General features: G+C 40.2%; 1 protein-coding gene across 9 annotated transcripts in view; it reads right to left on the bottom strand.

Moving 5' to 3' along the window:
• LOC116257565 (uncharacterized) overlaps positions 1-22,567 on the bottom strand; it is a 127,192-nt gene extending 104,625 nt beyond the window's left edge. For 5 of the 9 annotated variants that reach the window (XM_050078589.1, XM_050078590.1, XM_031634437.2 and 2 more), the window contains exons 1-7: positions 22,151-22,567; positions 18,921-19,280; positions 4,850-4,982; positions 4,159-4,334; positions 3,888-3,961; positions 2,452-2,487; positions 2,252-2,342 (exon numbers count right to left, since the gene is read on the bottom strand). In XM_050078589.1, the coding sequence (XP_049934546.1) occupies positions 2,252-2,342; positions 2,452-2,487; positions 3,888-3,961; positions 4,159-4,334; positions 4,850-4,982; positions 18,921-19,280; positions 22,151-22,468 (1,188 nt within the window). In that variant the 5' untranslated portion in view covers positions 22,469-22,567. Of the gene's footprint in view, positions 1-2,251; positions 2,343-2,451; positions 2,488-3,887; positions 3,962-4,158; positions 4,335-4,849; positions 4,983-6,369; positions 16,063-18,920; positions 19,281-22,150 lie in introns of those variants that run through there. The other 4 variants (XM_050078592.1, XR_007573770.1, XM_050078588.1 and 1 more) reach the window with 4 other exon arrangements.
• Between the last annotated feature and the right edge of the window lie 4,958 nt (positions 22,568-27,525).

Raw genomic sequence — 27,525 nt, 5'->3', positions numbered from 1 at the left:
CATTTGGAGGTGTGGGTGCACTCGTGAAGTGTACCAACCTCATGAGAGTCAATCTGTGAATACATTCTTCTAATGATAATAATGAATGATTAAGAGATGAGAGGCCAGTGGGATGTGGCTGTGTGTTTGGGAGACGTCCCGTTCTCGCCACTGGTCTCGCCTGTCGGAGCGCAGGCGGTGCAAGGCCCCAGGGTACTGTTGTGTGTTGTGCTTGGAGCGTTGGGCTTCCGCCTTCCCAACCTGGGTGTCCTAGGGAAGGCTGAGTATCTCTCCTTGGACTTCACATATCCATGGATGAGTGCTCTACCGCTGCAGCGGATGAAATGAATCCATACTGTTATGGGTCACCACGAGAGTTGTCTCTTGGCTATAGGCCGCCCATGGTGTGCACGTGCCTGTGTTGCACCCACAGGAACTGTTAATTCACTAAAGTTAATGAAAATGTAATGTATATGATTGTATGTGACTGATGTGCATGTGATTGATATGAAAGCATGTGATTGAAATTGTGTACTGTGGCCATTGAGTGGCTTGTACGTGTCGTGCTCTGACACGACATCATGATGAATGATTTTGATCATTGTTTTCTGATTTGAGCTCTATCTAAGAGGGTTTGGTATTTTCCTGACTTGTTGTCATAATGCGAAGGCTAAGCCTTCAGTTGTTTCTTTTTCAGGTTTTGGCAGATCCGGGGCAGCATGTAAATGGCTTCACTCATGTCCTACTGGAGAGGTTTTGGGATGTGTCTTTTGTAGTGCCGGCGCGTCTTATTTTGGTTTTATTGATGTCTTGTTTTTGTTAGACATCAATTATATAGTTTAGGGCATTTTTGTTATACATAGATGTGATTTTGTATGAATTGAAATGATTATATAAATAAAAGTTCGCCCCATTGTTTTGAATGGGATGGCTCCTTCACTTTTGAATTGTAGAGTAGTCGCACCTCGATGCTTTATGTTTAGAAAAAAAAAATGTTTGGGTGTCAAAAAGTCGGGGTGTGACACCTAGAGTTAAGAATTGTAGGCAGTCCTTTCCTAAAGAATCAATCACTGAATTTTAGTAGAAATAAAGTTAACAATCCACGTTTTGTCTTGGATGTCTTCAAGGTACCACGTTTCCCAGTAGGGATCAGTTTCAGCTGGCTATTTCTTCTTTGCTTTTATGTAGGAAATCCTGCCACAACCAGCAATTCCCATCGTACCGGCTACAGACCAGCGAAGGTAATTGTCCTTGGCCAAGCAAATCGACGTAACTTGGATAGGAACATGATCTGATTTCTACGACATACATTTCAATCGAGTTATTCCCCTTTTGCTTAGCAGCCATCAAGCGTAATGGGAATCGTGACACACAAAAACCAGGCGACGCAAGAGGACCCGCTCCAATTTTCGGCACCAGACCTGCGCACAGAAGACGACACAACTTCCGGCGAAGCAAGAGGACTTGCTCCAATTTGCGGCACAGACCTGCACACAGTCGAAGCCCTCACTACTGCTACTGCCCATGCCATACAGCGAGCAATCCTCAATTTTCTTCCGGCGATATTCACGGTTTTCCGGCGCTGAGCAGTCTATCTCCCACCAGAGGCAGCAATCCTCAACCTGTTCCAGTGACAAGAGGCATTGATACCAGGGCGTAGATTCTAGCTGATGGCCCCAGCGGTGGTGCACTCAGGCGATGGCTCCAGCAATGGCCCACTTAGACAACGGCACACTCAGGCGATCGCTCCAGCGGCGGTGCACTCAGGCGACGGCTCCAACGATGGCCCATTCAGACAACTGCTCAAGCGATGGCTCCAAAAGTGGCTCCAGCAAAGGCTCACCAAGAAAAAAGTCTTCTTCAATCCAAAAAAAAATGCTCTGATACCATGCAGAAATATGCATACTGAAGAAGATTAGATAAACACATGGATTTAACGTGGAAAACCCCTCAAAAACCAAGGGAGAAAACCACGACAGAGGTGGAAGAACCGCGCTCACTAGCTGCAATTCTCTCACTCTCCTAATTTTCATTAAAATCAAATTAGGGTTAAAACAGCCACCTTAAGTGATGACAGTCACCACACTTAAGAGATGGATGAGTCGGGTTTGGACCCACGACCCGTCCAGATATAAACTCGTTAACAAGTATATAAGCAATTCAATCAAACTGATGAAACTAGTGGAACCTACACTAGAAGTTTATTAGATGAACCAGTATCCTATGATATGCTTGCCGTAAAATCCAACAAAAGGATATTTTCAATTAGCACCTTAAACTTCTTGCCTTGATAACCCTGACTGACTGTCTGAGAACAATAGTTTTTTGCAAACTCATACTTGTCCTTCCCCAGCAATCCAGGCCTATTTTAAGAATAAAATAATAATCAGAACACGGAAACCAAAATAAAGGTACGCTCAAGAACCTTATTAACAAAACCAAGTCAAAGTTTTTTGGCTAGAGAACACTTGCCATAACATATTTATCTGATGAAAGATATCAAATGGCCTATTGTCACCTAGGATCAAAAGACAAGTAGTTAGAAATATATTGAAGTACATGATCTTTTAGTTTGCAGGTAAACAACCAGAAGACAATGTAGATAAAATAATGATAACTTAGATGGTTCTAAGATGGTAGCCAAGGCATGTTCGGTTTCTCAAGTCTGACCAATCTCAAGATCCTCATACTTGGAGATCCATGAATTTAAGATCAGACTCTCCTTTCATTGTCACTTGGATCAGACCTTTTCACTATATAAAGCAGTAAAGTGTCGTTCTCAAGCATCAATCTCAGGTATGATGTAAGACCATTAGTGTTTCTAACCATGGTTTTTGTGCGGAGACTTACCCACATCAGGTCCATGGATTAAAGATCCTCGGCTCTCAAACTCATCTTAAAGTTTCAAGTACTCAAAACCTTAAGTCGGAGATTCAGCCAATGCAGTTAACACACAAAAATGAGTGCTCACAAAATCTTTAATATGTGAAGCAAAGCATACTTAAGAGTCACGGTAGAAAAAAAGTGAAATGTGAATAGAAAGTAGGCATTCTTTTTACTTAAATGAATCTCTCTGATGCTTTTCATTAGAAATGCAAATTACATATGCAGGTGTTCCTCAGAAACCTATGTATTCAAAAACAAAATAGCATTACTCTAACCCAAAAATTGGAAGCCGAGTTGGACAAAATAAGCTTTCTGAAGCATGAAGGACACATGTAGGATAATGCTTCTAAAGTGGGTTCCCAATGTTTAGAAAAGCTCATGAAACCCATGGGCAACATCAATAAAACATTAAGATGCTCTCTGCCTCAACTTAACTTAAACCTACTAGCCCCATTCAAGTTACTTTCCTTTCTGAATTCTGACAACCTAGCACTTACAATAGAACATTGAATTTTCAAGGACACAAAAATGTCATACTTGTATCAAAAACTTTTCTGGAAAATAATAGAACAAAGTGCCTTATTCTTGAGAAAGTGGTGTGAATGGTGTAAATGTAAAGAAGTTTAAAGTGTTCTAGTATATTCAAAACTATTCCAAGGTTGTGATTGTTTTTAGCTATGAATCTTTTATTGAATTGCCCAAAGAAGAAACCTTAAGAAATATAGCAGCAGGAAGGCACCAAAGAATAAATGTTACTAATGAGCATTCTCCTTTGCAGATGCGGGCACCACATAGGGCTAAGTGCATTGCTCTTTCTTTTCTTTTTTTTCTTTTTTCAGGAAACTCTGCCAATAGAGGCTGTAGAAATAAAAATGCTGTGAATCTTATGCTTGCTTTGGTCCTTTTGGACATGTGACGCCCATAAAAGCAGCCACAATTACTGTGAGATTCCAAGCAAATGAGAGCATCTTCATAGAATCCAAATGTCCCATAATCTAATCGTGAGTTGAAACAAATGCAACCTTGACAAGGAAGGTGTTCCAGACAGTAAAATGATCCGCTTAACTTTTGTAGCCAAGTCAAGTACAGCCTGTGTCTGCAGATCAAACATACATATAGTCATGAGTCGAGACGAGCACATAAACATCTGCTATATATCAATTTGATATCGAAATTACTAAGAAAATATTTTTCCAAACCCATAGAGATCTCTATTATTCAAATGATTTTGGTTGCACCCAAATCATTGAACTATGCTCCTTGCACAATAAATTTGCATATTATAGCATGTACCTCATCTGATTCTATCTTCTTCTTCGTACACCGAACATTATGTGATTCATCAATAATCATCACAGCCCAATCTCGCTCTTGCATAGTCTTTCGTAGACGATGAAGCATAGTATAGGAGATGACTACTATTTTTGGGCAGCTTGTTAAGTACGCAACATTATCTTGATGACCAAAAACTACAAAAAAAGAAGTATAAGGAAATATCTAAAACATGAAAGTTCATATGTCACCAAAACCATCATCGATGATGAACGATTATATGAATTGCAGAAAGAAAAGAAAGAAAAAAGGATACTGCAACAAAGAAAAACAACCTTACAAGGAAAACCTGAAGCATGAAGGCAACAAATGTCATCTAAAATGGCACTTAATCTAAGAGATCAATGCCTAGGTGAAGCCTTTCACATCCAAGCATGAAGTGAACATAACAGTAATTAAATTCTATTAAGATGGACAATCTGTTTGCCTTTGTAGAAAGCAATTATAGAATGAGAAATATTAATCTTAGCATAATGGACAAGCTAAACTTCTAAAGAAACAAACAGTGTGATGCATGGGACCATCAAGAAAATTAATTTCATATTATCCACTGGGCAACACTTTTGCCCGTCAATTGGATGAAAAGCAGAAAAAGTATTAAACAAATATCACAAGAACTATAAATTGCAATTGATGGTCTCAAAATGAGTACCTAGATGGATATCCTTTGGTGCACAAAAGGGAAGCCATGACTCCAGCTCTTCCGCCCATGGAAATCTTAGAACAGCAGGGCAAACAACAAGGATAGGTCCCTCATTCATGAAGCAGGCCGCTATAGCAATTGCCTAATCAAGACAAAAAATGAAAATGGTCTAACAATATAAAGATAATGAAAGAAAGTTAGGTCTCTTGAGAAGGAGCATGAAGAAGATATGAGCCAAACAACTCTCTATGGGTATAGCTGAATCAGCTGACAAATTAGATAAGCTGGCCTTTGTTTCAGCTGGTTCAGTAAAGATGAAATCTGTTCACAAAGCACATCACAACCAAACCAAGTCCGGCCTTGTGGGTTTGGACAGAAAAATCCTCCAGCCTCCCAGAGCATACTGCCTGATTCAATGCATCTAGCAATCAGAATTGGATGGTGGTCAAGATGGCCAGAGAATTTCAGCTCCTCTGTGTGTGTGTGTGTGTGTCTCTCTCTCTCTCTCGCTATATATATATATATATATATATATATATATATATATATATATAGAGAGAGAGAGAGAGAGAGAAAGAACCAAAAGCTGCTACCAGTTTCTAGTTGCCAAGCACTACAACATCGGCTTGGGAGGTTTCAGTGCACCTATTGTAGGAATATGGGACACTTGGAGGATCATTGTTAGGATAAACATGGTCGTGCACACTACATCACAGGATAGGGTACGGTCCCAAACAGGGCAAAAGCCTTGCTCATCCTCTAATGGGCTCTGCACAGGTAGCCACTCCAACTGTGGACGGCTCTTCGTCTAGCACAATACCAGAGACAATTACAATTAGTATTGACAAATCTAAGTATGAGCAGTTTTTGGCACACAACCTCACAGGCTTCAGCTTCCACAGTTTTTGACCCTAGTTCATGCTCATTTCAGGACTTACAAACTGGGAAGACAATTGATGGCAGCTATGAGAAAGGAGGCATCTACATCTTGTTGGCTCCTATAGGTCTTGCTGCTACCTCTTCTACATCAGAGTTTACATTCTTCCAGTGGCATCTTAGGCTCGGTCATCCTTCAGGGCCCAAGCTCCATTCCATCTTACCTAATCTTTCAGTCCCAGAATCATTTCAGTGTGAGGCTTGTCAACTTGGCAAGCACACTCGTAGTAGTTTTCCTTCGAGTCTCACTACATCGAGTCAAGGGTTGTTTGATCTTCTTTATGTTGATGTTTGGGGGCCTAGCAAGGTTGCTAGCCGATCTAAGTTTAGGTATTTTCTGGTTGTTGTTGATGATTACTATCAAGTTAGTTGGGTATTCCTTTTGAAAGAAAGGTCTACAGTAGTTTGTATTTTCAAAAAACCTGATTATTGAAATAAAACCTCAGTTTCGTTTTGTGATTAAGTGTATTCGCATTGATAATATTCTTAAGTTCAAATCATCTATCTTAATGACCTTTTATGCAAAAAATGGTATCTGTACCCAATTTACTGTGAAAAGTGACTATCTCAGTGACAAAGAATACATATAATACCAAAAAGGCACTAAGGCCAAGTGAAGAAGAGTAATACTCATTCAATAAACAATGTGAAGGCTGTAAAACACAGCTCATTATTTACAAAGACTGTTACAAGGATATTTATAAGAGAGAATAAGAAGAGATAAGCTGAACTAGCCGTTGGGCTAGTTCCAACAGCTCTTAATAGAGCTGTTGGAACTGCCAACGGCTAGTTTGGCAGAAATAATAAAAAAAAAAAAATAAAGAGAAAAGAAATAAATAAACTAAATCCTAAACTAATTCCTAACTAATCCTAAACTAACTCTTAACTAAGATAATACCTAATTAAGAGATAACAACAATAAGAAATCATATTTCTTAACACCCCCCCTTAAACTTACGGTGCTATCACCGAAAGTTTATCTAAAAGAAAGTTGAATCTGGGAGAACATAGAGGCTTTGTGAAGAAATCAGCCAGCTGGAACTCGGGGGAGACATATGGAAGCTTGATAGTCTTCTTCAAAAATTCTTCACGAACATAGTGACAGTCCATTTCTATATGCTTTGTTCGTTCATGGAATGTTTGATTCTTGGCAATGTAGATAGAACTCTTGTTGTCGCAGCATAAATCAGTGGGTTCTTCTATCTTTGTTCCCATATCAAGGAGCATTTGGTGAAGCCAGACAATTTCCATAGTTGTAGAAGTCATGGCTCGATATTCAGCTTCAGTAGAGGATAGTGAGACTTTTTGTTGCTTTTTGCATTTCCATGAGATGAGTGATTCCCCTAGAAAAACACAAAATCCAGTAGTTGAGTGTCTATCATTAGGATCTCCTCCTCAATCAGCATCAATATATGCAATCAAGTTCAAGGAGGAAGAGGAAGACATAAATACTCCCTTGTTTATTGTTCCCTTAATATATCTGATGATACGAAGAACGGCTCCCATATGAACGGTTGATGGAGCATGTTGAAATTGACTCACAGAATGAACTGCATGAGCAATGTCAGGCCGAGTGATACTAAGGTACATCAAGGATCCCACAAGTAGAAGAATTATGATACCTGTAGTAGTATACTTAACAAACAAGGCAGTGTCAGTTAAGCAAGAATGAAACCCATAATCAGAAATTACAGAATTAAAACGGTCAAACCAAGCTTTAGGAGCTTGTTTGAGGCCATAAAGAGCTTCTTAAGTCTAAGAACTTTCCTTTGAGGAACAGACAACCCTAGTGGTACTTCCATATAAACCTCTTCCATAAGATCTCCATTTAAAAAGGTATTTTTAACATCCATTTGATAGATATTCCAGTTTTTAACAGATGCTAATAATCCGGCTTTTCATGAAAGAACCAAGCATGTTGAAGTAGATTGTCACTATACTAAAGACATGATTCAAAAGGGGTTTGTAAGTACCTCACACATTTCAACTACAGGGCAAACGGCTGATATCTTTACTAAGGCTCTTGCAAGGGGACCATTCCAAAGCTGCTGTTCCAAGTTGAGCCTATTTGACATATACGCTCCAACTTGAGGGGGAGTGTTAAGATGTGTTTATATTCAGTTTTAGGTTTAAGAGGGTACTTTTGTAATAACTTTTCCTTTAGATGTTTCTCTTGTAACTTCTCTCTCTCCTCTAGTCTATATAAAGAGGAGTTAGGGCAGATTTCGAGGTTAATCAAAGATTATTCTTTCTAATCTTATCAGTTATGATTCAATTAAAGACAAGATCATTGTCTCAAGGAATGTAAGGTTTTGTGAAGATGAAAGTGGTTTTAAAAATTATGAAGAGTCACAACACAATAATGATTATTCCTTTTTATTTAAGTTCCTTTCTCAATGTGATGATGAAATGCATGATGGTGATGATAGCAACACTGGTGGTAATGATAGTAGAATGGCCAAGGATATAATCACTTATCATAGAAGAAACCGGCAACAAAAAGTTGGTGAAGAAGAACATCATGAGACCATTGATCTCCAACCAACTCAAAGTAGAGAAAACCTTAGGAGATCCCACTAGAAATGTAAGACAACCCAATAGATTTGTGTCTTATGAAACTTTTACTCCATCTCATAGAGCTAGAATTAATGCCATTCACTCTCACTTTGAACCTTCTACTTTTAATGAAGCATCCAAATATATTGAGTGGAAGAATGCCATGTTAGAAGAATTAGATGCCTTGAGAAAAGCCCAAACTTGGGAAATACAAGATTTACATATAGGGAAAAAGACTATTGGATGCAAGTGGGTATACAAGGTGAAAACTAAAAGTGATGGATCCCTAGAAAGGTATAAAGCAAGGCTTGTTGCCAAAGGTTACACTCAAGAATATGGTATTGACTATGAGGAAACCTTTGCCCCTGTAGCTAGAATGACTACTTAGGAAGAGGCACTTCGACAGTAAGATCCAACATCAGGGATCTAACCCACATAACTTCAGCAGTACCCTGAGCCATAGCTCTATACTCAGATTCTGCACTTGATCTGGCAACCACAGTTTGCTTCTTACTCTTCCATGTAACCAAGTTGGATCCAATAAACACACAAAATCCAGTAGTGGATTTTCTGTCTGAGGGGCATCCTGCATAGTCGGCATCAACATACACAGATATAGTGAGTGAGGTACCATTCTGAAAGAAGAGTCCCGTTCCTGGTGAATTCTTTAGATACCTAAGAATCATCATAGCAGCATCCCAATGAACTTTCTTGGGCTTATCCATAAATTGACTCACTCTGCTAACAGCATAGGCAATGTCAGGTCGAGTAACAGTGATGTATAGGAGCTTCCCAACAATCCCTCTATACTGTCTTGCATCAACATCTTCAGTATCATCATCATACAAGCGGGTATTGATATCCATAGGCGTGGATGCAGGCCGACACCCCAGCATCCCTGTCTCTTGCAAAACATCAGTAACGTATTTCCTCTGGCACATGATAAGGCCCTTTTGATTTCTGGCAAACTCAATACCAAGGAAATAACGTAGTTCACCAAGGTCCTTGGTGACAAAGTGTTGTCCAAGGACATCCTTGATGTTGGAAATCCCCTGATCATCATCCCCTGTAACAATGATATCATCAACATAAACAAGAACTATCACCGTACCTGTAGAAGTCTTCTTGACAAAGAGGGAATGGTCGGCCGAAGAACGTCTGAAGCCCTCATTCTCAATATTCTCTGACAATTTCTGAAACCAAGCTCGAGGACTCTGTTTCAGACCATAAATCGCCTTTCGCAATCTGCACACTTTCTGACACTCCCCCTCAGCAACAAACCCTGGTGGTTGCTGCATATACACTTCTTCATGTAAGTCACCATAGAGAAAGGCATTTTTGACATCAAGCTGTGAGAGGGACCAATTCTTGCTGACAGCCACAGCAAGGAGAATCCGTAAGGAAGCATGTCGTGCCACAGGAGAGAAGGTATCATAATAATCAACCCCATAAGTTTGGGTATAGCCTTTTGCAACCAGACGAGCCTTATATCTGTCAATACTGCCATCTGCTCGGTATTTGATAGTAAAGACCCATCTGCAACCAACAATGGCTGCATCAACTGAAGGAGTAACAAGGGTCCAGGTGCCTCTAGACTGAAGAGCATCCATCTCTTCTTGCATAGCCGCTGCCCATTTGGGATCAGAGAGAGCATCCATGGGATTCTGTGGAAGAGCAATAGCCGACAGCCCCTTGACAAACTGTCGGTACATAGGGGTGAGTCTATCCATGGATAAATGACCAGAGATAGGATGCAAAGTGCAACTGCGTTTGCCTTTCCTTTGAGCAATGGGCACATCAAGTTCATTAGGAGCAGGAACATGCTCGTGACATACTCCTATGTCATCATTACATAAAACATTGTCAGTTGAGTTTGTGTCAGGAATTACCTTGGGCGTGCTGGGTGAAGGCACAGGTGCACATTGAACAGGCGCAGCAGGCTTAGTACGACGATGGTAGACAGCCCCAAAACGTGGATCAACTGGGTTTGGACAACTCATGAGAGGTAGAGGAAATTGGACTTCATCATTTAATGCAGGCGCCCTTAATTGAGTTCCATTTGGGGAGAAGAAAGAGGTTGATTCAAAAAATGTAACATCAGCACTCACATAATACCGACGAGTAGAAGGATCATAACATCGATATCCCTTTTGAGTGCGGGAATAACCAACAAAGATCGTTTTGATGGCCCGAGGAGACAACTTATCTCGCCCAGGACCAAGCAACTGAACAAAGGCAACACATCCAAAAACACGAGGTGGAACAGAAAACAAGTCTCTGTCAGGAAAGAGGACAGAGATAGGAATAAGGTCTCCCAACACAGATGACGGCATACGATTAATAAGATAGCATGCTGTGAGAACAGCATCGCCCCAGTAAGAATGGGGAACATGGCTATGTATGATAATGGTTCTGGCAACATCAAGAATATGACGGTGTTTCCGTTCAGCAACCCCATTTTGTTGGGAGGTATAGGCACAAGAAGTTTGGTGGATGATACCCTTATCCCTGAAAAATTGTTCCAAAGAGGAAGCACAGAACTCAAGAGCATTGTCAGAGCGCACAATTTTGACACAAGTATCAAACTGAGTCAGAATTTCATTGATAAAATTTTTGATTACATGACCCACTTCAGATTTATGCTTCATAAGAAAAACCCAACTAACACGACTATAGTCATCGACAGCAACAAGATAATATCGATGACCTTGAAGAGCAGGTGTACGACTCGGACCCCAAACATCAAAATGAAGTAACTCAAACACAGAATGGCTACTTCGACTGGGCCGCGGAGGAAAGGATGACCTATGGTGTTTGCCCAACTGACAAGACTCGCATTGAAAAGAAGACTTGGGAGACAGCTGAGGAAGAACATGCAGCAGTTTCTGAAACGGTAGATGTCCAAAACGTAAATGCCAAGTATAAGCCGAGGATGAGGACGACCCTGCAGAGGTAGATCCAGCAAAGGGAAAGGGATGCACTAGCCTGTAAAGACCTCCCTGTTCACGGCCACTGCCAATCACCCTGCCCGTCAGTATATCCTGAAACACAAGAGAAGAGGAGTCAAATATCGCATGACAGTTTAAATCTCTGGTAATCTGACTGATAGATAGTAGGCTATGTGGGAATTCTGGTGCATGAAGAACATGTTGCAATGGTAATGATGAAGTAAGTTGGACCTCTCCAAGTCCAACAACGGGAGAATATTTGCCATCTGCTAGAATAACCGAGCGACCAGGTGGAGTAGGGACATAAGAAGTAAACTGTGCCTTGTCTCCACAGAGATGTGTCGATGCACCCGAATCAATGAGCCAATCTGTAGTGTCAGAATACATACCAGATGAAGATGCACTGGCAGCAGTAGTGATAGTAGAGGTGGTCGGATCAGGAGCTTGTTGAGGTCTATCTCCAATCAAGTGTCTCAACTGAGAGATAATATCATCTGCACGTAACTCACTGGAGGAAACAGGATGTTGAGTCTTAGGCTGCTCTGGAGAATCAGTAAAAACAGTCTGATTGGCAACAGCTGGACGACCATGTTTCTGCCAACACTTATCCACAGTGTGACCAATGCGATGACAAAACTGACATACTGGGCGCGAAGGGGTATTGCCACGGCCACGGTATCCTCGTCCTCTGGCAAAGAGGGACCCACCTCTGCCACGAGTAGCAAGCATAGCAGAAGTGGTATCAAGAACAGTCGATGAAGGGATTGGAATTCTGCTTAGCCTACTATAAGCTTCATCAATAGGAGGAATCGAGGGACTAGTGAGCATCTGATTCTTTGCTGATTCATAAACAGAGTCTAATCCAGACAGAAATACTCCGACCATAAGCATATCTCTGTATGCCTTCTGTTGCTCACACTTACATGCAGGAAAGTAGCTGTTTAGTCTCTCAAACATGGACTTGAGACTAGAATAATAAGTATGTAGAGGGCGACCATCTTGGCGCATCTGATGAATATCATGATGAAGCTGCATAATTCTGGTTTCATTCCTTGCTTGTGAATAGGTGGCTGCAAGGGAATCCCACATATCCTTTGCACTTTCCTTATGCAGGACTTCATTGGCAATGTCTTGAGTAAGAGTACCAACAATCCATACCATAACCAACGAATTATCTTTAAACCAAGTAGTATATTTTCCTACCTTCTGTACGGGCTCGGGCTCCAATATAAGATGTTCCTTCTCATGAGCGATCAAGGTTCTTTTTACTTGCATGGCCCACATCTCGTAATTACCCCCATCCATTTTGGTGATAAAGCTGGAAAATGGGGAACTCTTCATCTCTCCCGACGACACAAAGGAAGAGGTATTAGCGCCGCTGCTAATTTCAGACATCGCTCAACACAATGGAGGAAACCGAGCCACGGAATAGGAAGTGCAGGCAAAAAAAAGAAGACAATCACATATCGAAAGACAACATGCTGATCATGAAGCAGTTAACACGGGCAGCAATCCATAAGTCTGATCGGCTGGAAGAGGCAACAACAGAACTGAACGAAGACAGATTACCAGAGGCGACAGCGAAGACGCTGAGAGGAAAATCAGCGTGCAGAGCAGCGGCGGAGTAGAGGAGGCGATGCAGCGAAGACGCTGAGAAGAAAATCAGCGTGCAGGGCAGCGGCGGAGCAGAGGAGAATGGTGGAGACAGCAGGGGCGATGCAGCGGAGAAGCAACAGTGACAGACGGCGGCGGCGGGCGGAGGTGACAGCCACGGCGGGCAGCGGCGAATTAGGGCAGATTTCGAGGCGTCGGGCGGAGAAGACAGCAACGGGCGGAGGCGTCGGGCGGAGAAGACAGCAACGGGCGGAGGCGTCGGGTGGAGAAGACAGCAACGGGCGGAGGCGTCGGGCGGAGAGGTCAGGACAGCGACTGGCAGAGGCGTCGGGTGGAGAGGTCAGCGACGGGCGGAGATGGGTGGACACGAGCGGGTGGAGGAAGCGCAGCGATGGGCGCGGTCAGGCGGCGGGCGGCGCCGCTCAATCGGCGCGCCAAGGAGGAGGAGACGGCTGCTGCTCTGATACCATGATAAGATTAGAAAGAATAATCTTTGATTAACCTCGAAATCTGCCCTAACTCCTCTTTATATAGACTAGAGGAGAGAGAGAAGTTACAAGAGAAACATCTAAAGGAAAAGTTATTACAAAAGTACCCTCTTAAACCTAAAACTGAATATAAACACATCTTAACAATAACATTTGTAGCCTTTTTGGGTTTCAGAATAACCAATAAAAGCACATTCAATAACTTTTGAACTTAGCTTATCAGTCTTGTCATTAAGAACAAAACATTTGCATCCAAAAATACGAAGTCTATTGAAATCGGGTTCATACTTGAATAATTTTTCAAACGGAGTGGTGTTATTTAAGACTTTAGAAGGCATTCTGTTTATAAGATAAACAGAGGCAAGGGCGGTTTCAGCCCAAAAGTTTTTAGGCACATTTTTGGAAATAAGAAGGGTTCTTGTTGTTTCAATTATGTGCCTATGTTTTCTTTCTGAAAGTCCATTTTGTTGAGGTGTTCTTGGACAAGATTTTTGGTGGACTATCCCATAGTTTTTCAAATATCTTTCGAACTCATTTGAAATGTATTCACCTCTGGAATCAGTCCTTAAAATTTTTAATTTAGCATTGAATTGTGTTTGTACTAACATGTGAAAATTTTTGAATATCTCAAAAACTTCGAATTTATATTTTAGGAAATATATCCAACAATACCTAGTGAAGTCATCAACAAAGATCACATAATATGATAGCCCTCCTTTTGACATGATAGGAAAGGGTCCCCATACATCGGAATGAACAAGCTCAAAAGGCAAAGAAGAGAAGAAGTTCCTTTCTCCAAAAGATAAAGATTTCATTTTTCCATGTATACAATCATTACATTTAAAATTTTCAATACAAATATTCTTGGTAGGGTTCATCATAGACAATTTTCTAACATTTGGATGACCTAATCTTTGGTGCCAAACATTGATGTCCACATTTTCAACATAGTGACAAAACTTTTCTTTGGGGATGCATAAATTGTCCATGTAGTAAAGGTCCCATTTTCTAAAACCTTCCCCAATCAATCTCCCGGTTTGGTGATCCTGCACCAAACATTTATTTGATGAGAAAACAACATCAAATCCAAGATCTGAGATTTGTGACACAGAAAGTAAGTTAAGATTAAGTTTAGGAACATAACTAACTTTTGAAACAAAAAATTTTTGTTTTCCAAATTCTTTTTCAAAATTCCCAATCCCTTTAACACTCAAAGAAGTTCCATCGGCGGTAACAACATTTGATTCTTTTCTTGTTCTTTCAAAATTGGTCAAAGATGATATATTTGGTGTCATATGAAAAGATGCACCGGAATCTAAAAGCCAAGAAAACATACCAGGAGTGTTGGAGATGGATGCCGTTGTTGCTAGTGCTCCGGAATTTGACTCATTGATCATGGGTTGAAGGGCCGTCATGATTTGGTTCAACGTTGTGGATATAGATGAGAGATCACATCCTTCATTTGCGACATTTGCGGCCTTTCTTTGATCAAATTGTCTAATGTTGTAATGTCCACCTTGAGGATATGATGTTCCCCCTTTGAGAAAATTTCCTCCAAGATTCCGCGATTGTCCTTCATTGTTGTTCAACTTTGGGCAACTAGGTCTTATGTGACCCGGTTCATGACAAAAGTGGCAAATAACTTTATATTCTCCTCTAATTTGATTCTTAAAGTGAGGAGGTCTAAAGGACTTGATGTTGTTTCCAGGTCTAGAGGCGGCTAAGGCTCTTTCTTCTTCTTGTTTTGAGACAAGAACACTATCTTTATCCATTTCTTTGGATAGTTTCATTCTAGTTTCCTCTCCACTTAGCTTTGTAAGAAGTTCATAAATGAGTGGAGGAGAGGATGAAGAAAGAAGGGCTGACCTTATTTGTTCAAATTCGGGCCGTAGCCCTTGAAGGAATTGAAAAAACCGAAATTCATCTATTTCATTTCTTCTAATCTCATGGCATTTGCAGTCCAACCCTAGTTCGGGACTTAGTTGATCTAACTCATTCCATACACTAGAGATTTCCATGAAAAATTCTCTAACATTTTTCTCTCCTAGCTTGATACTTTGGGCCTTTTGAATCAAAAGATACTTTCGGGCCATATCTTTTTGGGTGAACATTCCCTTAAGATATTCCCAAACTTCACTAGCCTTTTCATAATACATAAGATGTTGAGCAATTCTAGGTTCAATACTTCCATAAATCCATTCTTTAATCCTAGAATTTTTAGCTTCCCAATCGTCTAAGTTTTTGTAATATTCATTCATAGCATTTTGTCTTTCCACTCCATCTAGTTGTTTTTCAATCCCATTTTCTATTTTGGTCAACTTGAGAGTGGGAGGGATAGACGTACCTCTTATGAAGCCCCGCAAATATTTTCCTTTGATATGCATTTCCAAACATTTTGCCCATAGTGTATAATTGGTTCCGTCAAGCTTGTATGGAGCATAATAGATTCCTCCTTCGATTGAAACTTTGGAGTCTTCCATGAGAGCAATACTTAAAACAATAACCCCTAAGGAAGTCAAGAAAAAACTCTTCTAGAAATTTCACCAAACAGTTGGTGAGCAGCCGCAGAAAAAGGCCTTCAAGAAATTATATCCTCCAGCGAAGAATCTCTTCAATCAAACCAGCAACATAAAATCTCAGCAGCAGCCTTTAACAAGCTTTGAGAATCAGCCTAATGGCTCTGATACCATGTGAAAAGTGACTATCTCAGTGACAAAGAATACATATAATACCAAAAAGGCACTAAGGCCAAGTGAAGAAGAGTAATACTCATTCAATAAACAATGTGAAGGCTGTAAGACACAGCTCATTATTTACAAAGACTGTTACAAGGATATTTATAAGAGAGAATAAGAAGAGATAAGCTGAACTAGCCGTTGGGCTAGTTCCAACAGCTCTTAATAGAGCTGTTGGAACTGCCAACGGCTAGTTTGGCAGAAATAATAAAAAATAAAAAATAAAGAGAAAAGAAATAAATAAACTAAATCCTAAACTAATTCCTAACTAATCCTAAACTAACTCTTAACTAAGATAATACCTAATTAAGAGATAACAACAATAAGAAATCATATTTCTTAACATTTACATGCCCTCATACCTCAGAACAAAATGGAGTTGTCGAACAAAAACATATGCTATTTGTAACTGTTGCTCATATCCTAATGCTTCATAATCATATACCTGCATACTTGTGGGGTGATGTCATACTCATGGCTTGTTACTTGACAAATCGTCTACCGTCATCATCCATTGGGAACAAAGTACCGATTAAACTTGTTTATCCCAATTGAAGCTTATTTCCTGTTGCGCCTAAAGTTTTTGGTTGTACCTGTTTTGTTCACATTCTTGGGCCTCAACGTGATAACTTTTTGCTCAAACCATTAAATGTGTGTTCGTTAGCTATCCTCGAAACCAAAAAGGATACAAGTGCTTTGATATGATAACTCAAAAAGAGTATATCAATGCAGATGTCACTTTCTTCGAGTTTCAGTCCTACTTTTGTGTCATCTGAGATGTCATGTCTTATTCCTCTACCTATTCCTCCAGTCCTGTTGCAATCTTTTCCCTCTCCTACTCCGACTATGAATAGGTTCGAGGACCCTCCATTGGTCTACACTCGTCGACAGGATCCCTCTCATGGTCGACCATCAGAATCTTCTCCGGATGTGAGCTCCATTGAAGTAAGTATACCAGATTGCAAACAATCTGGTATTTCATGAGAGAACAAAGCACATAGAGATGGATTGTCATTATGTTTAGAACCTTATACAAGGAGGTATTGTGTCTACGGTTCACGTAGCTTTTGAAGATCAGGCAATAGATATGTTTACTAAGGCTCTTCCTATTGGTGATTTTTCTAGATGTTGTTACAAGCTAAGCATGGTTGATATCTATGATCTAGCTTGAGGGGGAGTGTTGAAATTAGAAAGTTTATGTTTAAGTTTGGTAATTTTCTAATTATTTAAAAGTCAGAGTCTTCTTTAGTCATCTACATCTTTATGTGTCTCTCTTGTGTAATGACTCCAGTCGACCCCTATTCTCTCTTTAAATAAGAGATTAGGGTTAGCAATGATATGACAATAATTGTATCCTCTCTCTCTCTCGTTCCCTCTCTTTCCTCCATTGTTTTCAACAAATATCTACGTTGAACGAGGTTTTTATTCTTTTTTTAATCGAACGAAGGATATTTATGCCCAAGTTGTCTTGACCACACTGACTCTTCATTCAGTTGAGTAGTGTTAACCTATTTGTGGACAAAAGTAATCTGATGCATCTGACCACATCAGGCTCCCTTTGACATCACTGGATACGACACTCGAATCATGTCCACGCAGCTGCAGCACCTGTTTTAGTGAGTCCTTGTGACTTAGCCTTATCTTTATTTTTCATGAATTTGATTTATGAATATACTATTAAAAGAGTGTGTGTGTGTGTGTGTACACATTTTGTTTCTTTCCTAGAAAAGGGAAGAGAAGAGTCGAACTCTAATTAATATAAGTGGTGAAGGAAGTCATCATTTTGTTAGTAGAATGAAGGATATTTAGACCCAAGTGGTCTTGACCACACTGACTTTTCATTCAATCGAGAAGTGTGCACCCATTTCTGGACCAAAAAAATCTGATGCGGCTGACCACATCAGGCTCACATTGACCTCAATGGATACCACATTCAAGTCATATCCACTCAGGAGCAGTGCCGGTTTCAGGCTTTTACCGAGTCCGTGTGACTTAGCTTTAGCTTTATCTTTCATGAATTATGATTTATGAATGTACTATTAAATATGTGTGTGTGTGTGTATGTGTGTGTGTGTATATATATATATATATATACATATAGTTTCTTTCCTATACCAAATTTTTTTTTAGAATGCTCTGCACCAACATACACACCCGCACCCACACCCACACCCAACTGGAATATGACTGATGTGCCATTGTGATAACTAAAAACAAACACACATGTATCTTGTTAGTCAAAAGCACGCCTAGGCCCTGGGTAGCCACTTTTTTAGCTAGGCTATAGCACCTAGACAAGCTGCCCGAGGCCCCAAGCATGCGTCAGTGAACCAAACAGAAAAAGTTGAACAGATTCTGGCAAGTGGTTTTCATCCATTTTTCTTCTATGCTCTCTGTTATTTCTTATTTTTTCCTTGTATCTTCCTTTCTTTTTCATCATCATCGTCCTGCTCTTCTTCTTCCTTTATTCTCCTTGTTCTTGCTCTTTCTTTCTTTATTTTATATTTTATATATGCTGTTTTGTTATTTATATTTTGTAACTTTAGCAGTAAAGAGATATGTGTTCATATGCAGGTCCGGGGTCTAATTCTTTCATGTTGGTTTGTGCTAAATATATTCACTTTTATCTCAACCTTTACTGGTTCATTTATTCTAAAATGCTAGTACTTACTCTTCTGGTCTTGCCTAGGAAACAAGGTAACCCATGCCCCATCCTACAGTTGTAGTCATTAAGATGCAAAGGTCTCATTTGCGATGACAATAATAAGACCGTTACTTTTATACCATCTATAAATATAATCACCTGGACAGTTTTCCCAAGTCCCATCTCATCTGCAATCAGACATCGTCCACCTCTTCTTAGGCCAAATTTAACACCATCCTGTTGGAATGGCAGGAGCGAGACTTGCAATTTTTTTGGCAGCATTTGCAACAAGGCATCAACTTCACCATCTGAAAGATGACCAGGCATGCAAGCTATCCATTTGTCTGCAATAAATGCATGTGAAAATTTCTGAACCACAGCAAGTGTTTTCCAAGGAATCTCTTGTAAATGCAACAATGGCAATTTCTTTAGGCACTTGAGAACCAAATCATATTCCTTTAACATATAAACAGGTGTGCTGCCACCAGTTGGAGTTTCAATGACGCGAAGTGGTGCTACCTAATGAAGATCCAAACAGAAAACCAACAGATATGAGACACCTGATGACCTGAGGTAATGAAAGATATTCATCTAGTGATACTGTGATAGACTTCATGAGAATTTGTGAGAATAAAAAAGGAAAGATTAAGAAATTACAGACAGGTTCTACAAATTCCGCATATAATAACCCAGTTTTAGTTTTTAGGTACATGATGAACACATATGCTTATAATTAATAGTTATCAATGGAAATTGATGAGAACACGAAAAGCTGAAGCCAAGTACATAAAGCAACAAAACTGGAAATCAGAGATGCAGAGTAAACTGCAGAAATCTTCACAATGGAGAAGGTGCACTTTCCAGCTTTGAACATCAATTAAGCTTCCACCAATATCAGTTTTCCTATTAATTCATTAATGCCCTTTGGAAAATTTGATCCAGAATCTAAGCAGATACAAAAAATTCACATTAACCACCAATCTATACAGAAAAAAATAGGCATGACTCCAAATGTGAAAGGTGCAAGTCGGGACCAAAACATTTTTGTTATATACTGAATACTCTTTCACCATCTCAATACAAGAATGCATTGTCCTAACTGCATAACACATAATACCAATGTCGTAAAAAACGTATCATAAGCTGTGTGGGTCCAACCAGTAGATATGATATATCGTAAAATATCATAATGTATCATAATCGTAAGGTGAATTTATTTTTTTAGTTCAAGAGAATCAGAAAAAATAGATAAAAAATCAGGAAAAACAAGAAAAATATGTTCTTTATAAAGATCATGTTGTACATAATGATATGCTTATTATAGCTATAAAGTTACAATTCATGAGCATTCATAATCATAACACAATATGATCTAGCACATCAAGAAACATAACATGACATGAACTATATCATAATCATTAGGAAGTCATAAGGTCCACAGTAGATAACACATCATAAAATAAGTTTTAGTTGTTATGCATTACATCACAAGATGATCATGAAATAATCAAATTTTTCAATGGCAATACACATAACAAACAAAAGCACTCTTAACTCTCATTATTGCATTAAGAATCTTCATCATCTTCATTCTCATTTTCATCTTGATTTTCATTTTTATCTTCATGAAATTGAACACTGACACCAACATATCCAGCGGGCTCTCCTTCAACAGCAATTTTTGTTCTTCAAGTTCAATGCTCATAATGAGAGAGAATTTTCAAGCCAATGAAATAGGATGCTTACCTTTTGTTCTTGGTTTTATCTCCGAGTTACAGTAAGTGTCCAAAATCAGTTTGAGTTTAACAGATAGACTGATTAGAATTATGGAAAGCTTAATTTGTCTTTGTCTTTGATTGTTGATCAGATGACGCTTTCTAGGGTACAATGAAAAAGGGGGCAGATATGAACCAAGATGCTTAACAGACTCATGAAAACCACACTGAAGGAAGAATAGAACTGCTTGAAAAGATATTAGAATAGAACTGAATAAAAGATACAAGTCAAGCATGAAGTGACAATCTGACTGGAAACAAGCTTTCAGAGAAAGGAACTTGAGAAAGGGATGCCTTCTGGACATAAAAATCAGATAGGCCTCTTTGTGTGTACCTTATTGGAAAAAATTGTAGTCCTACTCCAATTGATGACCTGATACGGTGTTAGATTTCTGTTTTTCAATCACTGCAAGTTTCGATTAGGCCTTTAGAGCTAGAGTGGCAGATAAAGTTAGTCGAGAATGTGAATGACCAATGATAGAAGAGGAACTCATGCAGTGATGGAGGCAACAACTGTGCTGACAAGTGACAAACACTATTGAGCTGTTGCAAAGGGTTTGGCACAGCTGGTCGGACCCATGAGTGGTAGAAGGTGAGTCCATGGTCCGATTCTCGTGGGGCTTTTCTTCATTTGAACCCCGCCATTAACATTAAGGCATTAATCCCCTGCACAAGTTAATGCAACCGTAGACCCTAGGGGTGCAGAGGGGAGGAGGTTTGGCTCCTTGTCCTTTAACAAACAAAAACTAATTGAGTTACTAAAGTTACCGCTACGCAGTTTCTTGCTCAAGCAAAGTTCCAGAAAAAAGTGAGAGCTTATGCTGAAGCTCCAAGCTACTACTGAGGTCAGGTTGCTGGTAAAGAACTGATGAGTTTTTAAAATCTCATTTACACAGGAGCGTAGACAGGAAATAGCAAGTTTTTTAATTCTAAAGAACCAACCAAAGGACAAACTCCAATTGAAAAGACAACTACTAGATTTACTTCTTACTTGATCACAGTTATAGATATCGTACTGAGAAGCTTGTCATGAAGATTTTTTCATTTTTTTTAAAAAAATTATTTTCCTTGAAAACAAATAGAAATTTTAGAAACATAAAAACAAGAAAGAGGACAACAAAAATAATTAATATACTATGAGTCTTCTACTACTTTTTCTGACCAAGACATTGCAACATCTTTACAAAAGTTCTTAAATTATAAAACAAACAAAATAGAATAAGCATAACGCTTGCAAAATATAGAAAACTAAAGGACTTTCTCAAGGAGGAGAACGTTGTCCTACTATCAAGATGTGGAATAATACTTCTCTGTCCATGTTTTTGATATTTTGAAAGTATTGCAATGTTTTGAAAACATTATCAGGTAACTACATAATGATGATAAGACCATACAAATTTCAAAATTAGCATTGAAAAATGCTTAGAATGCTTTGCATGTAAGGCCCCTTGTCGAGCTAAAACCCTAAAAACTACCTTCAAAAGGAATTCCTTAAGCAGCAGTCACGTCGGAAACAGTACCACTAAAACTTAATTCCAAATTCTACCTTAAGACAAAAAGTACTGCAGTCAAAGACTGTCGGAAGTTAGGGTGCAGGAAACATAAACGTCTTACATTGGAAAGGCGAGCCTCAATTATCCGGTAGCACTCGCTTTCTCCAGGGAATTTTGACCCTTCGACCGGCTGGACGAATATAGAAAAACCATCTGACTCACAAATCTCCAGCACGGCAGTGAAGCCCGGGCTCTTTGGTACCACATCCAGCGGTTTCTCCTGTACGGAGTCGCTCTCGGGCAACGAAGGATTTAGGGTTTTACGGCACTTGAAGAGGTTCCAGATACCCATGTTTGCGGAATGGGATTGGCTTCTCTTTGCTAGAGCAGCCACCCGATTAGCCTCCGCGCGCCTCCTCTGCTCCTCCGTTATCTCCATGACGCGGAAGGTCGATGAGAGATCTCCCTCGGAAGGTCGATGAGAGATCTCTCTCTCTCGCCTGTGTTTTACGAGAACGGGCGGGAAAGGCTCTATTGATCTTTTTTATTCAATTTAAGCGATATTTGCAAGACGATATCTTGTTCTTATAGACCACTTTGCTAGAACGTCTAGTTGGATCGCCAATGGTTGACTCCCTTTTCTTCCCTTGTATGATTTTGTATTCATCCACACAAACTGCTATTGCTAGTAGTCGTTAGTATGTTTGGGTTGATGTATAGCCTCAAAGAGCACAGTACAGTTGGTCAAGTTGGCAAAACATTGAAAGTTTGATAGGCAGTTGATTTAGGTGGGTGCTATTTTTATAGACTGCCTAGATATACCATTTTTAACTACATCCCAAAGCTACCAATAGTCTAATTACATATGGGCTGGTGTTTGGCCATTGCCTACATAAACCAACACTATAATTCTTTATTTTGAAGGACCTATACCCGGGTCCAACCATGTGTGGTGCCTACACCCAACCGAAGCCAATGCCTCACATTGCGCTCTTGAGATTGAGTAGCACCTAATTTTGTCACAAGTGTAGCTAAATGTGATGCTGAAGCGAAATCTTGAGGGAAACTTGTGTGTAGTTACTAAAAGGAGAGCATATATTCAGGTTGAGAAACATTAGCATTTGTGGTAGGTGAGCCAACTTGAAGCACAACATCATGAGATAGATAAGGCAGTGACTGTTGCTCGGATCTAGTGAACTGCATTAATAGCTGAAGAAGGGGCATTCGACAACCATAAAGCTAAAACATAATCAAATTGAGTTTGGCTCATGATGGGCTGAAGATCTCTAATCTCTCTACATTTTTTTATCAAAGATTACATGACAAGATACAATGACTTGTTGAAGCTTGGAATCAAAGCATAAATATTCTTTATGTATACTTCCATATCCAAGGAAAATGCACTGATTAGTTTTAGGTTTAAATTTTCACCTGTTCGTCCATGTGAAATAGCATGTAGAACTACAAACTCTCAAACGAGAATCTTGTTGTACCAAAAAGCATTTCAAAGGGATTTTTGTCCTAAATATTTTTTAACAAGAATTTGCTAAATAGTGAACATGTAGTTGGACTGCCAACGGTTGACTTCCTTTTCTTCCCCTTTCTATCCTTTTTCATTCGCCCAAACAAGTTGAGAAACCCTCGCTTGAGTATGGCTTTTTGAAAGTGAATGCCTTTTCGAAAACCCTTTGGTATTACAGCATTATACCGGTCAAGTACAATTGATAATGAAAAAGTTATTGGCAGCTTAGAGTAGCAGAAGAGTTTTATTGACATTCGATGTAGAGAGTTGACTTTTGAGGTTGGTGATCATGTGTTTTTGAAAATTTCAGCTACTAAAGGTGTTTTTCGATTTGGTAGTAAGGGAAAGTTGAGCTCAAGCTTTATTGGGCCTTTTGAAATATTAGAGAAGGTCGGAAAGGTGGCATACAGATTGACATTACCACCTAAGTTGAGTCATGTTCGTGACGTTTTCCATGTCTCTATGCTTAGAAAGTATGTGTCGGATCCTACATACATGATTGATTTTTAAGGTATTTAGGTGCAAGATGATTTGACGATGGGACAAAAACTTATTAAAATTATGGATCAAAGAGAGCAAGTCCTTCACACTAAGAGAATTTCTATAGTAAAAATCGAATGACAACACCATGGATTGAAAGAGAACACATGAGAGCACGAGGCTGATATGCGAAAAAAGTATCCACAACTGTTCTCACACTAAGGTATGATCTAAATTTCGATGACAAAATTTTATTTAAAGAGGGATGGATGTAAGGAGTGGCGTTTTGGGGTAGGTTGGCCTGGATCAGGGTCCTAACTGGACATGAAATCCACCGCATGAAGTGGAAGGCCCGACGCTGGCCTCTCCCTCTTAGTCTCTTTTGCATTATCCCTCTTGTCGTTTTTGCTCTTCTCCTTCTTTATCCCAAGTTCTCTCACCTTCATCGTCTCTCACTCTCGCATCTTTCTTTGCTCACTCTCTCTCTCCCACCAGCTCTTTCTTGCCCTCACCATGTTCCACTCTCACTCTCCCAGTATATCCCCCCCCCCCTCTCAATCGAGCACTCTCTCATGCATGCTCTCCCTTTCTATGTTGTTGTTTTTCTCACCCTTGTTTGTTTCTCTCTCCCATGTGTGTCTCCCTCAGCCGAACCATCTGCCTCTCAACTGAATGCCCTCTTCTCTCATTGGATTTCTTTTTTGCTCTCTCTTTTGTTCATTCTCACCCTCGTTGATGCTATTGGGTTCGATTGCAACTAGGAAATACGGCTTTTCCCTCATACCATTGAATAAAAGGTTTTGGAGGTATAACCTTGGCCGTTTGGGAATCGTCGAGTGTTTGGGGTGGCTGTCGGGGACACTACAACAACTAAGATGCTTTAAGAGGGATAAGTATGGCTAAACAAGCCCAAATTTATTGGATTTTTACCCTAGAAATGTGTATAATTATCTCTTCAGCATGATGGGTTAATATTTGAAGCAGTTAAGGAGCGTGGAAGATATTTTGATGATGTGGGGAAGGTTCGAAACTGTTTTGACAAACACTTGACACATGCTGTAACGCTCGTTCCTTTTGTTAAGACAGGTTGGGCTGGAGTGGGTCCAGACCCGGACCTGAACTCCAGGCATGAAGAGGAGCCGGACCCTAGCCCTCTCCTCCTCTCTGTCTCTTCTCCTTTTGCCTTCCGTAGAACCTCCCTCTTCTTCATCCTCTCATCTCTCACTGATCCTTGCGACAGAGAACAGGCAGCGGAAGAAGGGCAGCGACGACAGAGGCGGAGGAAGGGCAACGGCGGTGCCGGCAGCAGTGCTTCGGTTAGCCCTCCCAACCTCTTTCTTCTTCTCTTTTCCTTCTTCTCTTTCTCCTCCTCCCTCTCTCGTTGCTTTTTATCGACTCCCATTCTATCCCTCGCTCTTCTCTATCATCTCCTTCTCTAATCCGAGCTTCCTCCCGACAGCTCTCATGTTCCCTCACTCACCCTCATGTTTTCTCTCTCTTCTCTCATGCACTCTCACCCTCACTGTCGTCTTCCCCTTTTTTGTCTGAACCCTCCCTCTCTCTGTCTCCCCTTTCTGTCAGCGCCTTCCCCTACCCACATGCTCCCAACTTGAGCTCTCTCTCCCCATTTTCTATTTGTTTTTCCCCTTTCCCCCAATCGAACACTCTTCCTTACTGATTTTATCACTGTTTGATCTGATTTCAGTTGGGGGACGTGTTCTTTTCCTCATAACAGCGATTAGACAGTGTTGGTGGTGGCGTAATTGCACGATTTTTTTCGCTTGGAGATCGATTGAACGCTTGAAGTGGCTGTCGGAGGTGTCGCAGCAGTTTGGACACTTAGATTGGGGTGAGCAAGGCGTAATTGAGCCTATTTTGTTGTGTATTTTTTATTGGAACACGTATAATTATTATTTGAGTATGCTAGACTCTTGAATTGATTATTAGGGATGCATGTTAGTGACTTTTCTTTTGGGGAAAGTTTATGATTATGTTGGAGAAGCGATGATTCATGTCTATATTGATCTTTTAAGTTTGAGGTGTTGATTTTCGAAGCAATAGGGAAGCATGGTAGAGATTGTGATGTTGTGAGAAAGATTTAGAACCGTCTTAGTGAGCACATGGTACATGATTTTGTGAATGTGTATATCTTGGAGCTATTTAGGGAAACTATACGTAAGTTGGATGTGACTATGGGGTTGACGCCTCGACTAAGAAAACTAATAAGAAGTGTGTTAGTGGTAGATTGATCGAAACCTTAAGTTCTCACGTTTGATGGCGACGTCAAGAAGTTGGGAAGTGGCCTATTGGAGGGCCTTGTGTTTCGACACTACCCGTCAACACCCTTTTGAAGCGATGTCATGTGCCTAACTGGTTTTGTTTTGTATTTGTATGTTTTGTGAAACTAAGCTAGTAGAAATCTTATCTTTTGGTTATGTCTGCAGGTGCACCGGGCACGTCCCATAGACCTTGAGCGACCAGTTTCGAAGCTTGAGGCATTTAGAAGAGTTTTGTGGGCGCGCGATAGGTATGACATCATTCCAGGAAAATCCCTGCCTGGGGCAAATGTGTGAATGTATGTTCCTAGGATCGTGGGATCCTATGATTGTGATGTGATTGATTAATTGTTCTGTGAATGAATGTGTGTATGTATAAAAATGAATTGATATATGATATGGTTTGTTTTGAAAATGTTACGCATTTGCATGTGCATGATAGAATTGATAACTATTTAGGACAGATGAGGTGGGGTATTGAGTCGAGTGTCTCCTCGACCCAAATTGTGCATTAGAAATTATCCTATAATGATAACTGCATAGGACAGCTACGAGCCCATCACAGATCGAGATTACTCTCTGTGGTTTGGCTAAGTTTTTGAAAGATGTGATTAATGTGATAAAGGATGTGAATGTTTTGTTTTGTTGCGTACACATTGTCGCAGACAATGATGCAAATGAATGAAATGAAGGGTAATTGTACCCATATTGTTATGACGGCTAGCCAAGACTGTTATTGATATGTGTAGGCCTCGTGTGGAGGCAATTGAAGGTGTGAGTGTACTCGTGAAGTGAACCAACCTCATGAGCTAGCCAATTGTTTTGTGATTGTGCAATTATAATTATAAGAACGAAAGAATAAGAGATGAGAGGCCAGTGGGATGTGGCTATGTGTTTGGGAGTTGTTCCGCCTTCGCCACTGGTCTCGCCTGTTCGGAACACAGGTGGTACAAGGCCCCAGGGTACTATTGTGTGATGTGCTTGGAGCGTTGGGCTCCCGCCTTCCTATCATGGGTGTCATAGGGAAGGCTGAGTATCTCTCATTGGAATCCACACCTCCATGGATAAGTGCTCTACCGCTGCAGCAGATGAATGGATCCATACTGTTCTGGGCCACCACAAGGGTTATCACTCGGCTGTAGGCCACCCGCTGTGTGCACGTGTTTGTATTTGCACCCACAGGAACTGTTAATTCACTGAAATTAATGGAAATGAAAT

The sequence above is a fragment of the Nymphaea colorata genome, chromosome 7, assembly GCF_008831285.2.
Source record: "Nymphaea colorata isolate Beijing-Zhang1983 chromosome 7, ASM883128v2, whole genome shotgun sequence".
Taxonomy (NCBI): Eukaryota; Viridiplantae; Streptophyta; class Magnoliopsida; order Nymphaeales; family Nymphaeaceae; genus Nymphaea; species Nymphaea colorata.
The sequence above is the reverse complement of the archived record's forward strand: the minus strand, read 5'-3'. Positions and strand labels throughout refer to the sequence as shown.